At 41.6% G+C, this 12,668-nt stretch overlaps 2 protein-coding genes across 4 annotated transcripts; one reads left to right on the top strand and one right to left on the bottom strand.

Annotated features, from left to right (window-relative positions):
- The first annotated feature begins 2,787 nt into the window (after positions 1 to 2,787).
- LOC115129591 (NF-kappa-B-repressing factor-like) lies at positions 2,788 to 7,860 on the top strand. 3 transcript variants are annotated; one of them, XM_029660126.2, is made up of 3 exons: positions 2,788 to 3,089; positions 4,610 to 4,734; positions 4,931 to 7,860. In XM_029660126.2, exons 2-3 carry the CDS (start codon positions 4,644 to 4,646, stop codon positions 7,189 to 7,191), a joined length of 2,352 nt encoding a protein of 783 aa, XP_029515986.1. In that variant the 5' UTR covers positions 2,788 to 3,089; positions 4,610 to 4,643; the 3' UTR covers positions 7,192 to 7,860. The 3 variants fall into 3 exon arrangements, with proteins under 3 accessions (XP_029515986.1, XP_029515985.1, XP_029515984.1); XM_029660125.2 differs by having other exon boundaries at positions 2,788 to 3,131; XM_029660124.2 differs by lacking the exon at positions 2,788 to 3,089 and adding an exon at positions 3,217 to 4,219.
- A 628-nt stretch (positions 7,861 to 8,488) lies between these two features.
- LOC115129593 (ubiquitin-conjugating enzyme E2 A) lies at positions 8,489 to 12,441 on the bottom strand. Its single transcript, XM_029660127.2, has 7 exons — positions 12,384 to 12,441; positions 11,991 to 12,034; positions 11,613 to 11,693; positions 11,330 to 11,355; positions 10,025 to 10,114; positions 9,777 to 9,865; positions 8,489 to 9,572 (listed from the first exon to the last, which is right to left on the bottom strand). Exons 2-7 carry the CDS (start codon positions 12,032 to 12,034, stop codon positions 9,444 to 9,446), a joined length of 459 nt encoding a protein of 152 aa, XP_029515987.1. The 5' UTR covers positions 12,384 to 12,441; the 3' UTR covers positions 8,489 to 9,443.
- Positions 12,442 to 12,668: the final 227 nt, after the last annotated feature.

The following is a 12,668-nucleotide window of genomic DNA, read 5'->3' as shown; positions in this document are numbered from 1 at the left end:
CAGCAAAGTTCCCCCACACCATAACAATTCCTCCATGCTTTACGGTGGGAAATACACATGCGGAGACCATCCGTTCACCCACACAGTATCTCACAAAGATACGGTGGTTGGAACCAAAAATCTCAAATTTGGACTCCAGACCAAAGGACAAATTTCCAATGGTCTAATGTCCATTGCTTGTGTTTCTTGGCCCAAGCAATTATCTTATTCTTATTGGTGCTGTTTAGTGCTTTCTTTACAGCAATTCGACCATGAAGGCCTGATTCACAGTCTCTCCTGAACCGTTGTTGAGATGTGTCTGTTACTTGAACTCTGTGAAGCAATTATTTGGGCTGCAATTTCTGAGGCTGGTAACTCTAATGAACTTATCCTCTGCAGCAGAGGTAACTCTGGGTCTTCCATTCCTGTGGCGGTCCTCATGAGAGCCAGTTTCATCATAGCGATAGATGGTTTTTGCGACTGCACTTGAGGAAACTTGTTCTTGAAATGTTCCGGATTGACTGACCTTCATGTCGTGTAAAGTCATTACTTTACACGACATGAAGGTCAGTCAATCCGGAACATTTCATGATGGACTGTCATTTCGCTTTGCTTATTTGAGCTGTTCTTCACAGAACAGGTACTTGGTCTTTTACCAAGTACCTGTCACAACACAACTGATTGGCTCAAACGTAATAAGGTAAGAAATTCCACAAATGAACTTTGAAGAAGGCACACCTGTTAATTGAAGCGCATTCCAGGTGACTACCTCATGAAGCTGGTTGAGAGAATGCCAAGAGTGCGCAAAGGGTGGCTATTTTAAGAATCTCAAATATATTTTTATTTGATTCAACACATTTTTGGTTACTACATGATTCCATGTGTTATTTCGTAGTTTATGTCTTCACTATTATTCTACAATGTAGAAAATAGTAAAAAATAAAGAAAACCCTTGAATGAATAGGTGTTCGAAAACTTGTGACGGTAGTGTATATATACAGTGGGGCAAAAAAGTATTTAGTAAGCAACCAATTGTGCAAGTTCTCCCACTTAAAAAGATGAGAGAGGCCTGTAAATTTCATCATATGTACACTTCAACTATGACAGACAAAATGAGAAAAGAAATCCAGGAAATCACATTGTAGGATTTTTAATGAATTTATTTGCAAATTATGGTGGAAAATAAGTATTTGGTCACCTACAAACAAGCTAGATTTCTGGCTCTCACAGACCTGTAACTTCTTCTTTAAGAGGCTCCTCTGTCCTCCACTCGTTACCTGTATTAATGGCACCTGTTTGAACTTGTTATCATTATAAAAGACACCTGTCCACAACCTCAAACAGTCACACTCCAAACTCCACCATGGCCAAGACCAAAGAGCTGTCAAAGGACACCAGAAACAAAATTGTAGACCTGCACAAGGCTGGGAAGACTGAATCTGCAATAGGTAAGCAGCTTGGTTTGAAGAAATCAACTGTGGGAGCAATTATTAGGAAATGGAAGACATACAAGACCACTGATAATCTCCCTCGATCTGGGGCTCCACGCAAGATCTCACCTCGTGGGGTCAAAATGATCACAAGAACGGTGAGCAAAAATCCCAGAACCACACGGGGGGGACCTAGTGAATGACCTGCAGAGAGCTGGGACCAAAGAAACAGAGCCTGCCATCAGAATCACACTATGCCGCCAGGGACTCAAATCCTGCAGTGCCAGACGTGTCCCCCTGCTTAAGCCAGTACATGTCCAGGCCTGTCTGAAGTTTGCTAGAGAGCATTTGGATGATCCAGAAGAAAGATTGGGAAAATGTCATATGGTCAGATGAAACCAAAATATAACTTTTTGGTAAAAACTCAACTCGTCGTGTTTGGAGGACAAAAAATGCTGAGTTGCATCCAAAGAACACCATACCTACTGTGAAGCATGGGGGTGGAAACATCAGGCTTTGGGGCTGTTTTTCTGGAAAGGGACCAGGACGACTGATCCGTGTAAAGGAAAGAATGAATGGGACCATGTATCGTGAGATTTTGAGTGAAAACCTCCTTCCATCAGCAAGGGTATTGAAGATGAAACATAGCTGGGTCTTTCAGCATGACAATGATCCCAAACACACCGCCCGGGCAACGAAGGAGTGGCTTCGTAAGAAGCATTTCAAGGTCCTGGAGTGGCCTAACCAGTTAAGTGGGAGAACTTGCACAATTGGTTGCTGACTAAATACTTTTTTTGCCCCACTGTATACCTAATACACATTACATAAGATAATACAGTCGACCACCAATATATTTAGTTCCTCTGCCTATCTGCTACATAAGATAATACAGTCGACCACCTCCAATATATTTAGTGCCTCTGCTACATAAGATAATACAGTCGACCACCAATATATTTAGTTCCTCTGCCTGTCTGTTACATAAGATAATACAGTCGACCTCCAATATATTTAGTGCCTCTGCTACATAAGATAATACAGTCGACCATCTCCAATATATTTAGTTCCTCTGCTACATAAGATAATACAGTCGACCACCAATATATTTAGTTCCTCTGCCTGTCTGCTACATAAGATAATTACAGTCGACCACCTCCAATATATTTAGTTCCTCTGCTACATAAGATAATACAGTCGACCACCTCCAATATATTTAGTGCCTCTGCTACATAAGATAATACAGTTGACCACCTCCAATATATGTAGTTCCTCTGCTACATAAGATAATAGTCGACCTCCTCCAATATATTTAGTTCCTCTGCCTGTCTGCTACCAGCTCCGCGGTTGCATGCGGAAACTGACGCCACGATTTTAGAGGGACAAAAAAATAGGGTTATTATGGGAGGTTGATGCGAGTAGCTACTGTAAATTCACTTCGAGTGAAATTCTGCAATTGCTCAACACATTTCTGAATGCCACATAACGACCAGTCTCAATATAGCTACCACTGCAGCATTCGAGTCTAATCAGCTAGCTAGCTGACAGCGATGACCCCCCCCCCCCCCCGGATGTTATGGTGATGACCGAAGCCTTTGCCGAAGCTGTTAGTTAGCTACGGACATTCAATACGCATTGAACTTGCTAGCCTGCTAACTATTTTTGAAAAACTGACATCAAAAGGTACAAACAAAGAAGACGTTGGACTTGGAACTTCGCATAGAGGTCAGAGTAGCTCAAATTTTCATTTGAGCTAAAAAAATCAATTCGACAAAATCTGTCTCGTGCTTCATATCACATTTCTGTGCAAGATGATGCATCAATCTTTTTTTTTCAATGAGCTAACTAGCTACCGTTAGCCATCTTTGCTCGTCTGCTGCGTCACTTGTTTCGCCAGATAACATGTTTTACTTTTAGTCAGATAATTATCTGCAGATTAAATCATAACTAAAATGAGCAAAACATGCTTGAATTATTTGACTTCAATGATAACGTAGCCAGCTAGGTAACGTTAGCTGTTGTGCTAGTTGTGTGCACGCTAAATCGGTATACTTCGTAGACATTTTTGGGGGGGATAAATTGTGCACGAAATGGAGTCGTAATTAAACAGAAATGTAGCCAATGTTAGCATAAATAATTGCAGTTTCCACATTAATGAACGGATTTGACTGAAGCATCAGTCAGCGTATTCTTATTGATCTATCACTGAGCCCCATAATTCTTAGCGATAGTGGCCATGCTGGCAGCTGGTAATAGTTTTTGCGCAGAGGAAGAGGCGAAGCGAGAGGCATAACTGGGCCCAAAACCTGTCTTCTCCAGCAGGTGGCGTTTTTTTCCTGCTCACCAAGCGAGAAGCTTTTCGTTCAATGAGTGTCGAATTTGGTAAAAAAAAAATGTAATGGTTTATTTGCTACATGAGACTTATTTGATCGAATAGAAGTTTCGTAATGCATATACTGTTACGACTACTGATATAAGTAAGACAGGTGACATCCCGGAAACTTTGAAAAGAAAAAAACACACTATATGGGAGTTGTTCCTATCGTTCACCCGCGTCTCTGCCCTCTCATTGGCTAGAATGGGCCCACCTGATCTTGCCTCCAACCGACTGCCTTCCATTTTTGAAGACATTTATTATCGTTTTTAGAGCTGCCTCTTGAGTATCTGGTCAATATAATGGATAATCTGTGACTGCAGTCTGTAAACTGAGTTTGTTAGCTATCACTAGTTATGTTGGTGCCATCTTCCTAATGTAATGACGACATTTACACAGCCAAATACCTCTCAATGAGTTTTGAAAGTGAGGAACAGTGGTAGGCATATAACGATTTATTGTGAAATTGTATTATCGATAGTTTTGGCAAACAATGTCTTCATCATGGGGTGCATGTGGGATTTCAGAAGAAGAAAATTACTTGAACTGACTTAAATTTGACCTGAATTTAGAGAACTATTTCACCCCATCACCCCCCATGTGCTTCTCTGTCCAACAACAAAGCATATCCTGACAACTGGATAATGAAATGGGCATCTACCTTGCCTACAGATTTGTTTTTAGTCCTCAATTTGATGTGGGAAGTATAATAACACAAGTTCTCTCCCTAATAGAGTATTTCCGGTAATAAAGTGTCAGTATGTTACTGTGCTAGCATGGAAATACACATTTTGCTTGTTTACCTAATACAGCTCTGTTTTCTTTTAAGGTATGGATCTGATCTGAGGAGAGAGGTGCTGGATATGGCTGAAGGGATTTACATTGGCGAAATGCACTCCTTTGACCTAGTTCCAAGTGCTGAAGCAAAAAAGAGACCCAATTCATCAGATGGCAGTGAGTGATTTTTGTTCTTCAGATTAAACTCCTTGCCACATCTTAACTCATTTTGGATGTTGTTGAAGTATTTTTTTATTCTACTGGAAGGTGGCAAATAACTTAACTCAACATAATGTATTAATGCTTCTTTATTGTTATATTATTGTTTTATACTTGTCATTGATTGATTCTCTGATTTGTTCTTTAATGTTAGGAGAAGAGCCAATGAGGAAGATGCCGGTGTCTAAATTTTGTTCCAGACCGCTGTTTGAGCCTGTGCACTTTGTTAGTGGTGGCAGCAATGGTGGGTCTGGTAATGACGAGAAGGAGAATGACAAGGAACGCCGGAGGACTGAGGTGAACAGTTTGAGACAGCGGGACTCTGACCGTCCGTCTTATGGCAGCAACCGAGCTCAGGGCTCCTCTGCAGCTAGACCAGCATTTGACAGAGTTTCATCATACGGTTCTTCTTCTGACTCTTGGAGGGACAGAGATGGTCAAAGTGATAGAGAGAGAGATCGAGACATACCCTCAGGTAGCACAAGTGGTTTAGGTTATGGGAGCCGAGGAACCACTCCAAATTATATGACTAAAGTGCAGCAGGACTACTCAGACAGATTTGAAGCCCATAGCACTAGGCAGCCGGACTCATACACTCAGGCCCCTAGGTTTGATGGATATGGAGGGGGCAGTCGATCAGGGGGCTGGGGGGATTCAGGACGCCAAGGACTTGGCTTTGGGCATCAGGACAGAGGGAATCAGGACAGACCCTCATCTAGCAGGCCATTCAGCAGAGTCTACAGTAGCCCAGGGAGGAGTAGCCCCTCAGTTTCTGGGTCTTCTTCACAACCCATCCCCATATCTCAAGCCGTACTGGATGAAAAGCAGAGGCTGATCAATAGTGTGGCATCTGCCATAGCTGTCACTTTAAGAGACCCCGCATTCATGTGTGGAGCTGAATCTCCAAACTACAATTTCATGCTAAGCCGTAGCATCCAGGCCTGTAAGACCAACCCAGAGTACATTTATGTCAACCTCAAAGATATCCCTCCATCAGACCTACCCAAGAACAGGAAAGTACCAACTGATGGCTATGCCTGTGAGCTGAGATGCCAGTGTGTTTACCTTGCTACTGGATACTCTGGAAGCAAAAACGGGGCCAGGGACCGTGCTTCTGAGCAGGCTATTAAGCTTTTCTTTAAACAGGTGGAGGTCCGTGTAGTGCAGCGCAAATTCAAACACTCCTTGGTCAATGATATTGTGGTCTGCCAGATCAACTGCCCTACCCCTGCTTTTCTACCGGCACTGCGTAATCCAGAGGATAAGCCGACGCCTAGCTCCAAGGGGCAATACGAGCCTGACAAACGCAAGCACTGGACCGATTTTGTCATTGTTGACAACGCTCATGATGCCATCTGCATTCTTAACAACTCTGCCGCCTTCAACCGCATGAAGATTGACTACAAGTTTGATGTGGTTCCCAACAGCAGTGCATGGCAATGTAGCGTGTACCTGCAGGACGAGCTGGTGGCACAGGCCAAGGGAAGTAAGAAGACATCTAAACATACAGCAGCTGAAGAGGCAGTGAGGAAACTGCGCATGAACCAGGCAGCCCGGCAGCAACAACAACCACAGCAGTTCTCCCGAGGGAACAATCCCTCTGACCCATCGGGTGGCCGTTTCGGTCACCAGGGTGGTAGGAAGAAACACTTGAGTGAGCTGGTCATCCTAGAGAACTCAGACAATGCCATCTGCATCATTAATGACACTGCCCAGTTCAACAAGGTAGCTGCCGATTATAAGTTCACAGTGCTACCAGATCACCGCTGGAGGTGTGAGGTATACCTGGAGGGTCAGTATGTAGCGTCAGGCATCGGACCCAAGAAAACGGTGAAGCACATTGCAGCAGAGGAAGCCCTGGCCACACTCAGGCAGACACAGGCTGTGGTTAAATCTAACCTCAGGAAGGAGGGTAATGCTGATGCCCTCTCTCGCCACCAGATTCTGACGCGCTCTGGTGAGGAGGCCTCGAGACAGGAGATCAAGGAGGATAACATTGGGAATCAGCTACTCCGCAAGATGGGCTGGAAGGGTGGCGGATTGGGCCGGGAAGGGGAGGGCATCTCTGAACCCATAAAGGTCAAAGAGCAGTTCTCCAGAGAAGGACTGGGTATGGACATGGACAAGTCTGGGAATCAGCTCACCAAACGGAACATTGAGGACATCATCCGTAACTATGCCAGTTCAGACCGCCAGGATGACCTGCGCTTCTCCACTGAACTCAACAATGATGAACGCAAGCAGATCCACCAGATATCCCAGAAGTATGGCCTGCGGAGTAAGTCATATGGCCAGGGCAGGCTGCGCTTCCTCATCGTCAGTCGCAAAGTGCACAAAGACCAGCTCATTGGCCAGCTCCTGCAGGAAGGGCAGGTGGGACGCTACGAGCTGGTGAAACCTCAGGCCTCACACTGACTGGATGTAGTATAGCTCCAACAAACTACCGATGACCGATACTTCAGAAAAAAAACAGGTGTGCCTGATCTGGGCAAAGGTACTTTTATTGGGGATGTTTCAATCTTCTAGGCTTGTCTTTTGGGGAAATACTTCAGTGTTTTCTGCATTCCATTTCCTACAATTGCATATTTTCTGGCATTGTTTTAACGCTTCTTGTCATTCTACAATTTGGTCTTCTGTCAGCTTCACATTTGCACAATATGCTAGTGATTTGTGCTGTAACAGTTGATTAGAGTTATGTATCTTGACAAAAAGGCTCAAAACATTTTAGCAAATGTTTTTCATGGCTACAGAAATAGCCTAAACCAGCAGAATGCCCGCCATTTTACCTACACACGTTTCATTAGTAAAAATGTATATGGCATCACATCAAGTGACATCTGTAACTATATGCTGACATTGACACATCCCTGACATAATACTTTCTGTTATTTTCCCCCCTTGGATAGTTAGATAATTGAAAAATAAAAGCTGCCTCCAAGACTTGTAATATGATCTTTGTCACATGGTAAAAGCGCAAGCTGTGATCCCTTTGAAATGTCAGATGTATATGTCTTAGTGAATAGTTAACTTGTCTGCTTGTTTTCACAGCTGTAATAATGATCAATAAATTAAGTCTTATAGTTGTCTACTGTCTGGACTTCAATACTTGGGAGTTGACTGATGTGTATTTAGAAATATATTCATCAAAATATATATTCATCATTTATTTTCATATTAACACTGATGTTCCTATGAACAATGACTATATTCCAGTTCTGTTCAATGTTTGCAAGTTTGTAGCAATATTGTAAAGGTTTAACTTTAGGTTGAATCCCCGAGCTGACAAGGTAAACATCTGTCGTTCTGTCCCTGAACAAGGCAGTTAATCCACTTTTGTGTCAATTTTCTCACCAGTGTTATGTTTCCACCAAAATGGACTTGTGGATAAAAAATGTACTTTTTCGCTTAAGTTATGTACTAAAGAAAGATATAAAGTTCAATGTGTTTCCATCGCATTTTCAACTCTACCGATAGTTTTGCCACACTATTGCGTTAAATAGCAAATGTGCCTACTCTTGTCTTGGCACCTGTGCTCTAGCCCAGGGTTTCCCAAACGTGGTCCTGGGGCCCCCACTGAGTGCACATTTTGTTTTTTGGGGGAGCCCCAAAGCCAGATTTGGGAAACCCTGGTCTAGTCTACATGAGATTATTATGGACGAGATCGAGAATATTTTTTTATTTGTCAAATGGAAGTCAAGCATCGATCATCATGTCACCAGAATAAGACCCTCAATATTTATTGGAAAGCAGCATTAAGCTCATCACATGTACTTTCACCCCCTGTGAAGTTCATCAGAATTTATTTTAACTGCAGCCTAATAATCTGCATAAACCGAGTTGTAGTGGGAATATCACACACATATCACCACGACTCCAAATGTACTTTGACATAACGGTTATATCAATATTTACACAAAGGCATTGCCACTGCCATTTCCCACATAATTCATTTTACCGACAAAAAGATCACACCATGTCAAACGAACAAATGATCTGGCATTTATAAAAGTACACTGAAACACCCTTTTTCTAATCACAGCTGTCATGATTTTTATATTCACACACATATACACACATTATTTTACTTGCATAAAAACTGTCCATGGAAACATAGTTACTTATAGCTTTTTTCTTTTTGTTGCAACAGTTACAGGACTTTTGAAAGTGCACCAAGTACGTTCCTTTCTGAAACACTTGATTCCTGATGCATATCATTCATTGATGAAAGCGCCATTTGGCACAAAGCCCCAACAAGAACACGGTTTGTGCATTAAAAAAAAGGATAGGATATTGAGATTGACATTGGTTGGGAATAGAAGTCCATGACAGGTGTTCATCATATTGTTTCTTAGTTAATATCATACTAAAGTTTCAAAAAGGCAAGGGTGAGAGAAGCTAGAAACCAAACATTCAAAGAATAGAAAAAAAGAAAAAATGTTGATCCCCACAGCAAATCACACTGTAGAGGACTTAAAACCACTAAAATGACAAGATACAAAAGTAACTACAAATGAACATACATACAAACCTCACAACAGACACACATAATGCAGAGAAAGATTTAAACTATGATGTGCATTTCATTTCCTTTATGAGATATTAGTCTTCTGTGTTTTTGTTTCGACTTGAGGCTGGATATTGTTCATTCTTTGTGAATGGTGAGGGGGTCAACAATCACGCCAACTCTGTTCCACGATGGCAGACACCCTCTTCTCATACTCCCGCTTGTTCTCCTGGTACAGCTGAGCTGCCTGGCTGTTGGCTGGGCTGTTCGGATTCGGCTCATCCAGTAAAGACTAGGACAATGCAATAAGACACTTTTTAATAACAACAGTATTCCTTTTTTACTTTAGTTTTTAAAGAAATTGTTCCTAACATTGAATCAGACAACACAGATATTTGAGGACTAATTAAAGCACATCAAAAGATCTTTACGAGGAAAGAATCCAGCGATTTATGAGTATTTCCCGCTGGAAATCTTTGGAGAATGTTTAGTATACCTGTATTGAAGTTAGGATTGAAGAAACATCGTATGTCGGACTCCAGCGGTTTTGAAGAATGTCCAAGCATATACTACCATCTGCATAGACTACATAATACAAAACATACATTTACTCTTCATAATAATGACTGGTGGATTGACTTGTTGACAAAGATTCAGCTGTTCCATTATAAAAAGGATCCTGTAAGCAATAAGCATGTTGCTAAAATGCCGTGCCCACCTCCTTTCCAGAAAAGAAAAACGTACCGTTTGGATGAAACATTTTAGAGACAAAACGCACTGTTGGAGGCTTGTTAGGGTATTCCTCTGTGAATTCTATTGTGAGTTTGAAAGTCCCTGAAATGAGAGAATTATAAAGTGGGCACTAAATCATCACACAAGGTTAACCGGTTAGCTTGACAATGACAACAATGGAGTTGGTATTGGCAAGAGCACAAACGGATCTGGGACCAAGCTAAAACAGAATGGCTTAAATTCAAAGTTGTTCTTGCTGCCAAATGGTTTGAGCAACCAAATAGCATAAGCATACTGTATTTGGCCAATACATTTTTTCAGCTATTCCAATACCAGAGAACATTATCTAGTATACAGAGAAAAAATCCTAATGTACATAACTGCAACTCAATCACAGACATTCACTAGAACAGAGGATTACTGGTGGCTGGTGGGCCTGATTAGCCCTTGATCACACAAGAGTCATTAGACGAAGGGGTGTTCTGTAGGGGGCAGTTTTTTAAAGATCCCTGACACTCAATCAGAATATTAACATGCATCGTGGTTTTGGAAGCATAAGAACCCTACACACCTCGATAGGGGTTGGGGTTAGTGTTCCCACACAGACATATCTCCATGTTATAGCGCTTATTTACGGAAAACAAATGGCAGACAAGAGACTACCACCTGTACTAATTAGCAATCTAGCATGCGTCGAACACCTGTAGTTTTGTCAGATGGAGGCACACATAGCTGTATGGATCTGTGCTAAACTGCTAAGTGTAGCTTTTTATATTTTAAGCATTCTTTCTCGCTGATGAAAGACAAGGGCCATATGTTTTGAAAGCCGTATTACAATAAATGATTACTGACTTTTCTAAATGTTAAAACAGTGTATGGAATCTAGTTCACGAGGCAGACGTGGGCAAAGCTAATGGCTGAGAACTGCAGTGAGATGCCAGAATGCCACCTAGAGTTTGGGAGCTAGGGTCTGATAAGGCATATTCACTGACTGACATGTCATAAACATATACAATCCCCTGGTTTTGAAAAAACAAACAAGGGTTAACCCATTCACAGGCGTCATTCACTTGCTAGCAGGCAGTAATCTCAGCTCAACCATGCAACAGGTGAAAGAAGCTGATTCAGCTGGATTGCTGTACTTTTCCGATAAGACACCACCTGGTCTACAATGTACTATTCCAACTAGCAGGTCTCTCCCAATTAATGAGCCATTATCATGGTACTGATCACTTCCATTTGAGTTATCAAACACATACACCAAAATGTAGCAGCTACAGAAAGTCAACACACAGCTAGCTAACGTTAGCTACTCACCATCTTCAAAAGGGGTTCCCTCTGGGCTGCGGGAAGAGAGAAAACAATTTCAATATAGCGAATCACCTGTGTCAACTAGCTTGATAACTTTACATGCTTCGGCTAAGAGCTGTACTAGAAGTTAATTGCTTGAAAATGAACAGGAAGTTCATAGCTAATAATACTCTACGTTGGATACACGTTGACATGTCATTGATGTGCGGGTAGCGGCGTTTCTGTACTACACAACTAACGTTACTTGTTTTGGCTAGTTAGCAACTACTTTTAAAGTGCAGTCGCTTACCCAAAAATTACGGCATTCCACACCATGATATTGTTTTCAGAAGGGGCTCCACTAACTCCAGCAGGAGGGTCCTCTTGAAGCCTGAAAAATACGTTTATTTTCGATGGTTAGCATTAGTTAGCAGTTAGCGAGCTAATTAAATAGGCTAACGATAGAGCTAACTGGCATGGCTAGCTAAAGTTCGCTACAACTTGAAACGATTAACCTGTAACGTTATCTTTATGTTAACACTCCAAGTGTTAGCTAGTAAATTAAGTTACCCAGTAGCAGATACGTTTGATACGATTAAAGTTAACATTTAGCCAGCTAGCTGTGAAGTGAGCTAGCTAGCTGAACAGATTCACCTAGCCCTTAACTAACGTTACTCTTCCCACGTACCGTTTAAAATCTCTCATTAAACGCCGTCTTGCTGGAGTTGACATCTTATTCAGTTGATAAAAAAAAGAGTTATGGATACGGTTAGAAGTTACACGTTTTAAAACAAACGAAGTTCACAGTAATTATTATATTTCCAAAGATAGGGTTCCGCAATCTTTGGCTAGCTAGCCAAATATGTTTGTTTCTCGCTAGGAGTACGTTGATCTGGGCTAGGCACTACGTCGCGAAAGGGGGGTGAATACGGGGGCATAGTGAGTGTTGCCTGTCTTCGATTAGTTTAAATGAATCTGTAATTAAAATATAAAAATAACGTATATTATTCAGTGAATATTCAACATAAAAATGTATTTGTACAACACATTTCAATGGTCAAGTATGTTTGAATGTAGCTACCTTCACTCTCCACGTTTGTTGTTCCCCCTGTAACAATTACGTCAGGTTTAGCATGGGGTTGTTACCACAGTCACAAAGTAAAAATGAGCTATTATAGTCAAATTTAATGAAAACAAAAATTAGATTTTTGGTCTTAATGTAACCACGGTAAAAATTGTGGTTAAGGGTAGGTTTGAAACAGTGGCATTCAAACATTTTCAGCGGGGAACCCATTTGTTCGGACATAAATTATGGGGACACCACCCCAAATCTAATGACACAACCTTAAAATAGGTCCATTTGGAT

Source organism: Oncorhynchus nerka, linkage group LG5, assembly GCF_034236695.1.
Source record: "Oncorhynchus nerka isolate Pitt River linkage group LG5, Oner_Uvic_2.0, whole genome shotgun sequence".
Lineage (NCBI taxonomy): Eukaryota > Metazoa > Chordata > Actinopteri > Salmoniformes > Salmonidae > Oncorhynchus > Oncorhynchus nerka.
Note: the sequence above shows the minus strand (reverse complement) of the source record. Positions and strands in the feature narration are given on the sequence as shown.